The sequence below is a fragment of the Podarcis vaucheri genome (genome assembly GCF_965113315.1).
Source record: "Podarcis vaucheri genome assembly, chromosome: 18".
Taxonomy (NCBI): domain Eukaryota; kingdom Metazoa; phylum Chordata; class Lepidosauria; order Squamata; family Lacertidae; genus Podarcis; species Podarcis vaucheri.
In genome coordinates, this window is record NC_138756.1 from 12,555,235 (window position 1) to 12,568,053 (window position 12,819).

Consider the following 12,819-nt stretch of genomic DNA (forward strand, 5'->3'; position numbering starts at 1 on the left):
AACTCTGTTCATCCGTGGGGACTGAATTCTGGGTTAGATTTTCCACTCCTAAAAACTGGGAAAGTGGTACAAGACCGACCAAAACAGAGTGGCTTGCCAAATTATTGGAGTATTACAATGGGAGAAGTCAGAAGGATCGCAAAAGAGGAGATAGACAAGGACTGGAAGGTGTTTAAAGGATATTTGCAAAATCATATTGAGAAACCAGAACTCCTATTAGAATAAACGAGTTCCACTACAAATACCGAAATATCCAATAATATGGATGATGATGGGTTAGATTGACATTGTTTTATTTAATTGCATGATCTGCCACGATCCACTGACTGGGTGGGGGACTGTTTGCACCTGACATTCTTGCTGGGAATGTTCCTAGAATCATAGAATCATAGAATCATAGAGTTGGCAGAGACCCCAAGGGCCATCGAGTCCAACCCCCTGCCAAGCAGGAAACACCATCAGAGCACTCCTGACATATGGTTGTCAAGCCTCTGCTTAAAGACCTCCAAAGGAGGAGACTCCACTACACTCCTTGGCAGCAAATTCCACTGTCCAACAGCTCTTATTGTCAGGAAGTTCTTCCTAATGTTTAGGTGGAATCTTCTTTCTTTTAGTTTGGATCCATTGCTCCGTGTCCGCTTCTCTGGAGCAGCAGAAAACAACCTTTCTCCCTCCTCTATGTGACATCCTTTTATATATTTGAACATGGCTATCATATCACCCCTTAACCTCCTCTTCTCCAGGCTAAACATGCCCAGCTCCCTTAGCCGTTCCTCATAAGGCATCGTTTCCAGGCCTTTGACCATTTTGGTTGCCCTCCTCTGGACACGTTCCAGTTTGTCAGTGTCCTTCTTGAATTGTGGTGCCCAGAACTGGACACAGTACTCCAGGTGAGGTCTGACCAGAGCAGAATACAGTGGCACTATTACTTCCCTTGATCTATATGCTATACTCCTATTGATGCAGCCCAGAACTGCATTGCATAAACAATATTAGTTTCACCTGTGGCTGAAATTATATTATGAAAGTATATTATGTTCTTTACAATTTGTTACCAGCACCAGTGACCACAGTATCACATGAACACTGATCCAGAGTATATTTTCTACAGCGTTCATGTCTGCTTACATGCAAGTTTGGGTGTGTATTTTAGCTGTACATATTGTATTATGCATTTTATTTTATACAGACGCAGTGTATATTGTAATTTCAGCTTGTTAAGAACTGGAGCCAGATCCTTCTCGTATTAATTCTCATAAGCCTGGCTGGTGAAGAATTGATCAAGATTGGCTGATGAAGATTGGGTATCCGGAAACTCTGTTCCGGCGATATTTAGTGACAGACAGGAGAAACTTTGCACGATTAAAATAATAATAATAAAAGCCGATCAATGCTTCGAAAGATTGGAGAATTAGTAAAAACAATATATATAAAATAAGAAAAGAAGGCTCTGCCCCCCCCCAGCAATTCCACCAGCCGCTGCGCCGAAATCTCACCATACTTCTGGACTTCGAAGGTCTTGTTGTACACCTGGCCCTGCAAGGCGGCAAAAATGAGCCACTCTCCGAAGACAGGCTGGTCAGACAGAGGGAAGCTGACGTTGAGGACGCCTGCGGCCGGGGTGAGAAGCCGAGAATAAAATATAAGTTATTAACAGATATTAAAGATAGAGGAGGCTTCTCCTTGCCAGATGTGAAATTATATTATGAAGCCTCTCGTATTGGCTGGGTCAGGGAATGGAGAAAATTTTAAAAATACAGATTTATTAGATTTGGAAAGTCATGAAAGAGTTGGTTGGCATGCGTACTGCGGCAGAGAAAAGAGGGGACGGTCAGCCGAAAAGGCGCTGGGTCACTTCCAGCAAAAGAGGGGGAGAAAAAGGTTTGGCCTCTATTTCTCTTTTCTCCTTTTCGGGGGGACGGGCACCCCATTGCCGCTCCCTCCAGACTCACCGCAACAAACTGGCTTTAGGTTGTTCCATTCGATCATCCGAGACCCACGAGGATCCTGGAGAGAGATAATTTAATTCAATTTCATTTTAGTCTTTAAGCTAATAATAATAATAATAATAATAATAATAATACAGTATTTGGCACTTTTGTTTTTGCTCTTTATTTTGCCTTTTTGTTTTTGAGGCTTTTTTGGTTCATTTTGTGACTGTGTGGAACCCAGTTCAGCGACTGATTGATTGATTGTGGAAATGGATAAAAGCCCCCCATCCAAACAATGACTGTCATCAGTGCAGGTAAGGGAAAAAAATAATTTTTATTTTTATCATCTGCAATACCGTCTTGTTTATTTTATAGTACAGTGCATTGATTATTGCTTTCATTTTATGGATCAATGGTCTCGATGGTCTCGTTAGAGAGTAAAATTCATGTTAAGTTACTATTTTAAGGGGTTGTTTTTAAAAGTCTGCGATGGATTAATCCGTTTTGCATTGCTTTCTATGGGAAAGCAGCGCGCCTTGGCTTTGGAACTCTTTGGTTTTGGAACGGATTCAGTTTGAGAACCAAGCAGGTACTCACCACAATGTAGGCTTCAACCTGGAAGGGGGAAAAGAGGGACGAGTTACTCACTTGGAATCCTGCACGAAACTTAACCCAAAAAAGCTTTTATTTAGTTCTTGGGTCAGCTAGTAATGCCTGCACGGACAGGCAGCAGCTTCCCAGGCGTTCGGATGGAGAGCCATTAAAAACAAAGTAAGAGGCTAGTCCTCATTGTTTTTTTTTAAAAAGGGATGAATTAAATGGCGCCTTCTACATGCCCAACAGGCGTCCTACCATTAAGAGCCATTAAGTAAGATTATAGTCCTCATGGTTTTCAACAAAAAGAGGGCTGAATTAAATAGGGACTTAGGACATCGCTTAGTACCCTTGAACTCAGGGCAGCCTACACTGACCGGCAGCAGTGCCTCTGCAGGATTTCCAGCCGGGAAATACCCCCCCCCCCCGAGCCAAAACCTTCCGCATGCCCAGCAGCTACTCTAGCCGCCGAGCTACGGCCCTTTTGCCCTGGGAGCGTAGGAAGAGCCTCTCCTCTGTCGTGGTTTTGCCAGGTCCTTTTTTAAAGCCATAAAAGTTGGTGGTTGCCTCAGGTGGCAGGGAGTTCCACATGCCTCCAGCCTGGCCAGGTCCTTCTCCTGGAAGACCCCCAGAGGAAACGAGCCCAGGATAAATATATATATTATTACAGCCCCTTCCTCACCTTCTCGTCGACGGGCCGCAAGTCCGGGTTGACGGTGAACAGGTTGATCAGGACTAGAAGCAGAGAAGGAGAGGGGGAAATCAGAAACCAGGAAGAGAGGAAATTCAATTAGGAATGGGGAAAATCTACGAGCTGCACTGTAAACAGCTGAAAACTTTGGCAGGGTTTTAGGGACACTTGCAATGTATTAAAAACGAGGGTGAAAAGGAAAAGGGATGGTTTTCAGTAAAACGGAGAAATGATAAGACGCAACAGCTAAAAGGCTGATAATAATGGAAGCCATGGAGGGAAGTCTAAGGGTTCAGGGCATCCTAAATGTTGGCGGTTCATGTTTGAATTTAACGTATTTTTTGCTCTATAAGACTCACTTTTCCCCTCCTAAAAAGTAAGGGGAAATGTGTGTGCGTCTTATGGAGCGAATGCAGGCTGCGCAGCTATCCCGGAAGCCAGAACAGCAAGAGGGATATTTTTTTTCCTTGTTTTCCTCCTCCAAAAATTAGGTGCGTCTTGTGGTCTGGTGCGTCTTATAGAGCGAAAAATACGGTGATTGTATAACGTAAAACTGAATTTTAAAAGAAATCGAGAGAGAGGCATCTTAAGGCAGCCCTGTTCAGGGAAGTTTTTAATGTATGATATTTTAGTGTTTTTTTGGTTTCTATGGAAGTTGCCCAGAGTGGCTAAACCCAGCCAGATGGGCGGGGTACAAATAATAATAATAAATAATAATAATAATAATAATAATAGTAATAATAATAATTATATAGAGGGAGAGAAGGAAAGGAGCATTCACAAATTGTGGAATTGGAGAGCTGGCGGATATTACTAAGCAATATATCCTCTCCTGCCACCCTGAACATCCCCCCACGAAAGAGCAATCGCCCACCTTTCTGCTTGGGCTTGTAGACGGGTTTGTCGGTCTGGATGAAGACGGAGGCCCCTTTGCTGTCGATGGTGACCGTGGTGTGGTTGTGGAAAATGTAGCCCTCTTCCGCCAAGTGACGGTTGCCCCAAACCTTGAGGTGAGCCTGGCCCCGTAGCCCCGGGGGCACCTGGTCGGGAAGGCAAAAGGGAGTTATAGCGCCGCGCCAGGCGCCGACGAAGCTTAGAATCGTGGATCTCAGCTGGAACGCCCAGGACAGAGAGAAGGCCAGGAGTTTATAAAATCAGATGCGCTTTCTCCCTCCCTGGTATAGCGCCGGGGGGAAAGGAAGTGCGTGGTTAGCCTGCGGAACCTGCTGCCACTGGAATCTGCCATGCCCACCGACCTGAATGCAGGGATTATAAGAGCTCTTTCTGCCAACCCATTTGCATCAGGGTGGATTTGATCGAAATCAAATCGATTTAAATCACTAGTCAGTGAGACTTGATTTAAATCTTTTTTTTTTTACAGAAAGGTTCATTATTCTTGCTGGTATAATCTTAATATTTACATCCGGATGAAGGCTTCGTTTTTGGAATAATAAGTAGTTTTTGCAGTTATATCAGAAATTACAGATTTGGTTCTACTCTTAGAAACACATAGACAGATAATTATGAAATTATGGTGAGGTTTCATGAGTTAACTGCTTTTTTTTTTGGACAACTTTTCTGCTGCACTTTATTGGAAGGAGAAAAACAATCATTTCCTTAGTAACTATTTAGCTGAAAAAATAACATTATAGCATATGTATCCATGTTTGTTAACTGTTGCAGTTAAACAATTAAAAAAACCCTGAGCTTCAGCACATAAGAAACTTAAAACAAATCATTTCCTGATGAATAGCCTTTGGGCTACAATGTACCGGTAACTTAGAAAATCTTTAGAAAGGCATTTCCTCCGAAAGCATTCTATTTTTTAAAATCCAATTTAATTAATTTTTTTAAAAAATCCGATTTTTTATTTTTAAAAACCCGATTTTTTATCTTTAAAAAAATCGTTTATTTTTTAATCCACCCCCCGGTTTGTACTCACCTTGAGCTTGATGGTTCCTTTGCCTACAAAAACGCCGGAGAGAAAAAGAGAGAGAAAATGCAAGATTCAAAAAGCCGAACCATATCGTGCCAACACGCCAGATTTAACTACAATATTCAACACACACAGACACACCGGCCTCAAGGCCAGCCGTGCCCGGGCGCCCTTTGCACGTACGTAAACGGGGGCCTACCCAAAACCGTTCCGTGCCCTCGCGCCACCGTCTCTCCTTTGACCGTCAGTTGGATCTGAACTGTCGTCTCCTTGGCCGGGTTGAAGATGACCACGCTGATGGTTTCCACTACCCCTGCCCGGAAGACCGAGGGCACGGCCACCAAGTAGCCCCTGGGGAAAAGAGGGAGAGAGGGAGGAAGTGAGAAGGGGCAGCTCTGGAAGAAAGGCTCTGCGGCAGAACAGATGCCTGGCAGGCAGAAGGCTCCATGTTCTATCCTCATATAATAATAATAATAATAATAATAATTGGGACGCGGGTGGCGCTGTGGGTTAAACCACAGAGCCTAGGACTTGCCGATCAGAAGGTCAGCGGTTTGAATCCCCGCAGTGACGGGGTGAGCTCCCGTTGCTCGGTCCCTGCTCCTGCCCACCTAGCAGTTCAAAAGCACGTCAAAGTGCAAGTAGATAAATAGGTACCACTCCGGCGGGAAGGTAAACGGCGTTTCCGTGCGCTGCTCTGGTTCGCCAGAAGCGGCTCAGTCCTGCTGGCCACATGACCTGGAAGCTGTACGCCGGCTCCCTCGGCCAATAAAGCGAGATGAGCGCCGCAACCCCAGAGTCGGCCACAACTGGACCTAATGGTCAGGGGTCCCTTTACCTTGCCCATCTGGCCACTTTGGGTGGCTCCCAGCAGAATATTAAAACTGCAATAAAACATCAGACATTAAAAACTTCCCTAAACAGGGCTGCCTTCAGATGTCTTGTAAAAGTCAGATAGTTGTTTATTTCCTTGACATCTGGTGAGAGGGTGTTCCACAGGGCGGGCACCACCACCGAGAAGGCCCTCTGCCTGCTTCCCTGTAACCTCGCTTCTCACAGGGAGGGACCCCGGTGTCCGGGGTGGAGACGCTCCTTCAGGTCTACTGGGCTTTCACTACAAAATCAGCAGCCCAGACTGAAGTTCCTTGCCTCCCCTTTCTCTCCGGGGCTTTCCCCCAAGCAATCGGAGACTGCGCCTGCCAGCAAGCCCACCTCTCCTCCGGCCTTTTCATGGCGCTCTGGGCCCTGGGAGACCAGTAGGGAAGGGAGATTCTTGCCGCAGGAGGGGGAAGAAACCGCTCTCTGCCTCTTGGCTTCTCTCCTCTCCTGCTTCTGCTCCTGCCTCTGATTCTGAACTCTCTCTGCCACCGATTCTCCCCGCTCACAAAGCCCTGTTCCCTCTTCCCAGCCCTTTCAGGTGGAAACAACTTTAAAAAGCGGAACGGCATGTAGACGGTGGTCCAGTCTTAACCCTTATTGCATTTGTGTCATCAGTGGGGCAGAATACATGGAAACAGAAGAAACCCCGCCAGCCCTGGGGAGGCCCCCCAAAGTTAACTATTCCCCCTTTGCCCGAGCGCTCTTCTTTCCTCTTCCCGCCTCGCTGCCTTCCCCTTTTGTGCTGCGTCTTTTGGTCCAAACCCACCAGTAACATGCCGCACATTGTACGGCGCACACATGCGATTCAAATTCTCCGGTCGTGATTCTCCTCCGCAGCCCCTCTCCCCGCTGCTCAGCCCTTCCCATCCCCAATGGGCCGTCTTCGTGCAAGGCAGCTCTTCGCGTCATGCGCTTTTGGAAACATAATTCCGCTTCGCCAGCCGGGTCTCTTTCGCCGGAGGTTAACAGGCGCCCCGGGAGAAGGGAAGGCTGCCTTTCTCCCTCCTCCCCTCCAAATTCCAAACATTGCACACTCCTGCCCCCTCAGCGGGATCCATCGCCATGGAGATCTCATTGCAAGAGATCTCCCAGACGACAGGCAGTGCTCAGGACCGGCCCAGATCAAGAAACCAGCAATGAGAAGCTCAAATCTGCAAAACCTTGACCGGTCTAGCGGGGCAGCGAGAGGGCAAAAAACCGAGGAAATATTTGCAGTGTAAGGGTCTTTCGCCCGACGTGAGGCTCGAACCCTCAACCCTAAGAGCCCCGCGCTCGACCGGCTGAGCTATCACTGGCTGGTTTTGTCCAGCTTACGGGAGATCTCCAGTTTTGTAACTTTAGGACTTGCTTCCTGGACGGCCGGTTTATCACACAGTATGAATGAACTTTATTACGGTCACAGACCAGGATTAAGAAAAGCATATAGATAAAATAGCAGTTGGGATTTTTGACCGATAATTGTTAGGGCAAATGAGGACAAGGAAACAGGCATAAAACATCCGAATAAAATACAGCACAGACAATGGATGGGTAAAAAACTAATAATTAAAACAGATAAGAGCTAAAAACCAACAAAGACACGCAGTTAAAACAACTGTAAGAGCGTAAGAACTAAAAGACTCGCAGATAAAACAACTATAAGAGGCTGCAGAGTAGAAGCCTCTGAAATAGGGGACACCCACAACATTAAAAACCGCTGTGCAAATATGGTTAAAACAGACAAATAAAACAACATACAACACTAAATTTAGAAATATGTACAACAATAAACTGTCCCAGGGAGTTGACTCAGTGTCACCCATGGAACCGGGTTTGGGGCTTTTCATGCCGGACTATTTTGAGTATTGCATAGTATTTCTCTTGCTTTCCTTGCGCGACGTTTATGCAGAGGTTAGACTATCGTGGAATTTTAGAGTTGGACGTGGGGCCCCCAGCGGTCATCCAGTCCAGCCCCCTGCAATGCAGGAATCTCAGCTAAAGCATCGCAGACAGAGGACTGTCCGGCCTCTGCTTAAAAACCTTCAAGGAAGGAGAGTCATGAACGCCAAGGTATTCTGCCTTGGACAGACCCCACCTGGAATCTTGTGTCCAGTTCTGGGCACCACAATTTAAGACGGATGTTGAGAAGCTGGAAGGTGGGCAGAGGAGGGAGACCGAGAGGGTCAAGGGTCTGGAAGCCTGATGAGGAACGGTCGAAGGAGCTGGGAAGGTAGGACTCGAACTCATGGCTGTAAGCGACAAGCAAGGCGATTCTGACTCAACACCCGGAAGAACTTTCTGACGGCCAAGAGATGTGGGATGGGAGGGGGCAGAGAGGTTGGAAGGCCATCAGCCATGGACGCTTGAGCTGAGATTCCTGCCTCTGCAGCGGGTTGGGCTGGATGACCCCTGGGGGTCCCTTTCCAAACCTACGATTCTGGGACACCGGAGCGTAATAGCCATGGGCAGCCTTGTCCGCCGTGAATTGGCCTCTTTAAAGCCACGCGTCAGACCTAGCCTTGAGGATTAAGCCTTCCTCTCCTCTGAGATAGACTGCCTCTGTCTCTGGAGGCTCCATTTAGGAATCCTAAGGGGAGCCTGGGCCGCTGGATGAGGCCAAAGGGAGCTCCTTTAGTTCCTGGGAAGCCCGGCAGCGGGGATCCGAGTGCGAAAACAGCACTCCCTGCTGGGGAGGCCCAGAAACCGGCCGTCAGATTGGGGGCGAGAGGAGAGCTGTTCCGTCCTAATGGACCAGTTCGGAAATGGGGGGGGTCCCCTGCCCTTCCCCACACACCCCGTTAGGGCAAAGGAAGGGTGCTGGGGGAACGCAAAGCGGGAGTCAAAATTATACGGCACCCCCCAAAATGGCGCAATGTTGTGCATGGAAGTTAGGGGCTCTGTTGGGCCGGCCAGGGTGCAGTTTGGCTTGGGGGGGCATTTCCTGGACCCCCATCCTTTGCGTGGGTCGGCAGGATGCGGCCAAATTCCACCCAGCACCTGAGGCAGGAAGATGCTCCTCTCCATCAGCCCAGTTGGGTTTGGGAGACGAGGAAGAGGGCTCTCTGCACATGCTCAGGAACAAAGCCTGGGCTCAGTCCTCTCTGCAGCCTCCCAGAGGCAAGGAGGAAGGCTCTCTGCACATGCCCCAGAACGCCCCCCCCCCTGGTTCTTCCCCCTGAAGAATTCGCAGAGCAGAGGAAGAGGTTTCTCTGCACGCGCTCAGGAACCCCTGGGCTTTCTGCACATGCTCTGGAACACTCCTCTTGGCTCTTCCCCCTCTGCCTCCTCCAGGGTTCCCGGAGGCGAGCAAGGGGTCACTTTGCACGCGCTCAGGAACCCCTGGGCACTCTGCACGCGCTCGGGAGCGCTCCCCTTGCTTCTTGCAGCGAGGGCTTCCCAGAGGCGAGCAAGAGTCACTCTGCACATGCTCAAGAGCCCCTGGGCTCTCTGCACATGTTCAGGAGAGCTCCCCTGGCTTCTTTTGCAGCGAGGGCTTCCCGGAGGCGAGCGAGAGGTCACTCTGCACGCGCTCAGGAACCCCTGTGCACTCTGCACGCGCTCGGGAGCGCTCCCCTCCTTCCTTCCCTGCGCGCGCTCCGGAGCCCGGGGCCGGGGCGCCTTGGGGACCCCCGGGGTCTCTCGGTCGCCGCTTCCCTCACCTCCTGTCCGGGCTCGGGGTGCAGATCCCGCAGAGGCTGCAGAGCGGCAGCAGCAGCAGCGTCCAGGGCGCGCGTCCCGGAGGAGGCATGGCCGGGCGCCCTTTGTTCCCTCGGGAGGCCGCCGACGCCCGAGCCGGCCAGCAGCGCCTCTGCCCCGGCCCTGCGCCTCCGCCGCTGCCCGGCCGCCTCCAGCCCCGCCTCGGCCCGGGGCGGCCCGCCGATGCCTCCGCCTCCGCGCTCCGCCTCCCACGCGCGCTCCCTTTGTTCCGGGGAGGCGCGCGCCCCGCAGGACCCACGCCGCGGGGAGGGGCGCGACAGACCCCCGGGGGTCCCCGCTCAGCAGGGTCGGGGGTCTCCTTCTTCTTCCCCTCCTCTCCCAGGAGATTCCTTCCTTCCTTCCTTCCTTCCTTCCTTCCTTCCGCGCGCAAAAGCGCCGCGCGTAAAAATCGTGATTCTCCGAAGCAGCGCCGCTCCAACTTTGGGAACCACGTTTTTTTTTTTTTTTTGCAAGATCTCTCTTCGCAAAAGTTCGTAGCGGGAAGCTGGTACCCCGCTCGAAGCATCTTTTCATTGACTGTTTTTATTGATACAGAAATGTTTTGTTTATTTTCTAGTACGGCACATTGTTTCTCGCTTTCGTTTGATGGATCGATGGTCTCGCTAGATAGTAAAATCCACGTTAAGTTGCTGTTTTAGGGGTTGCCTGGAACGGATTAATCCGTTTTGCGTGACTTTCTATGGGAAAGCAGTGCGCCTTGGTTTTGGAACGCTTTGGTTTCGGAACGGACTTCCGGAACCAAGGTACCACTGTTGTTATCGACATTAATGAGGATGGGTACATACCAGATTAAAAGAAATATGGCTATTTTTATGGGCACTCATCAATATTTACATTGATGTATCCATGTATATCAGATGGAAACAAATCTGTCTGCTTTAATTGATTGTTATCAAAATATAAACAAACGTTCCTACCCAATGCAAAGTACCTTTTCATTGTGATTACAGAATTAAAGAAGCATGCCTGCTTTTCTCGATAGTTATCGATATCGCTAAGGATCAATACATACCAAATTAAAAGAAATACGGCTATTTTTATGGACACTCCTCAAGATATACATTGATGTATCCATATATACCAGATTAAAACCAATGGCCTGATATATATCGCATGCAAGAAGCTCCTGTTCCGCCGCTTAGCTAAAGCTTTGCGAAAACAATGCAGGTTTCTAGTCCTCAGGTTCTGGAAACCAAGCCTGATGAGGAACGGTTGAAGGAGCAGGGGATGTTCAACTTGGAAAAGAGGAGGTTGAGGGGAGAGAGAACCATTTTCTGATATCTCAAGGGCTGTGTCACATGGAAGAAGGGGCATGCTTGCTTTCTCCTGGAGGGCAGGACTCGAACCCGTGGCGCCCAGTTCCGAGGAAGGAGATGCCGACTCAACATCAGGAAGAACTTTCTGGCAGTCAGCGCTCTTTGGGATGGAAGGTGGTGGCCTCTCCTTGGAGGTTTTTAAGCAAATGTCATGGACGCTTTAGCTGGGATTCCTGCATTTCAGGGGGGCTGGACTAGATGACCACTGGGGGGTCATAGCTGCCAGGTTCCACCCAACATTGGGGCCTAACACAGCTACGAGAAGGTGGTGGAATACTGGGGGAGCCTAGCCCCCTCCTTGAAAATTATTTTGGGCAGCCCTTCCATTTCTACAATTTTGCAATTCGACGCTTGGCTCAGCGTCACGTTAACCTGTGGAACTCGCTCCCTCAGGATGACCACCGATCCGGCTGTCTCCGAAAGAGGATCCGGCAAATCCATGGCTCTTGTTGGATACAAACCATGTTCTCCCTCCCTGCCGGTCAGGGACGGGGCCCTGCCTCTGAGCACTCAGTGGGGAAAGAGTCGCTGCGGGTTCGAGTCCTGCGGTGCTCTTTTTGGGAACCACCAGAGGAAGAGGCGAGCTTTGGCTGGGAGTTGGAAAAAGCCGATGCAGAGAACCTCTGCTGGCTCCAGGCCGCACCACCCGGCCTGTTGCCAGGATGCGTCCCAGCAAGGGATATCTTGGGCCCCTTCCCCTCCTCCTTGCTGGGTGGGTCAAGGAATTAGGGGGTCATAAATACACGCCTTTCATAATTCGGAATACCAACCATTAGCTCAGGCCCAGGAGGGGGATCCCCAAAGGACACCCCCCCCAAAGCCTTGGCTGCCTTCCTCCCCCAATTTCCGTGGGAATGGGAACTCCTCAAAGCTGGAATTGGGCGGGGGGAGACCCTGACTGGGGAGTGCGGAAGGACGCTTGCCTCATGCAGTCAGGATTCGGGGGGGGGGGCGGCTCCACCCCGTCTCTCGGTTTTCCCACCCCCCTCTCTCAAGGGTTTCGATATGAGCAAAACGCGTGGACAAAATTGGAGACAGGCTTTGTTCAAACGGGGAAATATAAATCCCTTTCTGCGGCGTTTTTCGGATTTGGCACCAACGGTGGATTTCTTAAGGGGGGGGCACGGATGGGGAATTAGCCATTGGGCATAAAGTGTTATGGGGAGGGGGGGGTCTCCGATATGCCTCTTTCTCAGGGCATAAACTCATGATCATGTCAGCTGAGGGGGCCCATGCCTAGGGCGAAGGACACTGGGGGCCGAATGTGGCCCTCCAGATTCCCAGTGCGGCCTCCGGACTCTCCTCAGACCAGTACCGGATTTACGTATAAGCTCCACAAGCTATAGCTTCGGGCCCCACTCTGTTAGGGAGCCCCCCAAAAAATGAAAGGGGGAAAAACCAGGATGTACATTTCCAAAATATAAGGTAAAAAATAAATAAGGTAAAACCTAAATCCAGCAACAGTGTTTTGTGTTGTGTAGGCTCCTCTGGTGTAAGTCATGGGCCCCGCCTGCTAGCCTGCTCCCTAAAATATCCTCCAAGTGCCCCTATTTCCCAGGGACAGACCCGGTTTTACAGAAGACGTCCCAGTTCCTGACTTGATACTGAAACGTCCCACTTTCCCGTACGACGTCCGTTTTCATGGGAGAAACGCAGGAGGGGATGGAAAAGGACGTCCCTATTTTCAGGGGAGAAACGTTGGAGGGGATGGAATAGGACGTCCCTATTTTCAGGGGAGAAACGTTGGAGGGGATGGAATAGGACGTCCCTATTTTC

The 12,819-nt window shown here is 49.8% G+C and overlaps 1 protein-coding gene across 1 annotated transcript in view; it reads right to left on the bottom strand.

Annotated features, from left to right (window-relative positions):
- The window catches only part of CPAMD8 (C3 and PZP like alpha-2-macroglobulin domain containing 8), a 40,208-nt gene extending 30,366 nt beyond the window's left edge, over positions 1–9,842 (bottom strand). Inside the window, exons 1-8 of the mRNA XM_082206832.1 lie at positions 9,670–9,842; positions 5,352–5,503; positions 5,159–5,181; positions 4,091–4,256; positions 3,208–3,260; positions 2,529–2,546; positions 1,953–2,007; positions 1,497–1,610 (exon numbers count right to left, since the gene is read on the bottom strand). Coding sequence (XP_082062958.1) covers positions 1,497–1,610; positions 1,953–2,007; positions 2,529–2,546; positions 3,208–3,260; positions 4,091–4,256; positions 5,159–5,181; positions 5,352–5,503; positions 9,670–9,758 — 670 coding nt within the window. The 5' untranslated portion in view covers positions 9,759–9,842. The remainder of the gene's footprint in view (positions 1–1,496; positions 1,611–1,952; positions 2,008–2,528; positions 2,547–3,207; positions 3,261–4,090; positions 4,257–5,158; positions 5,182–5,351; positions 5,504–9,669) is intronic.
- Between the last annotated feature and the right edge of the window lie 2,977 nt (positions 9,843–12,819).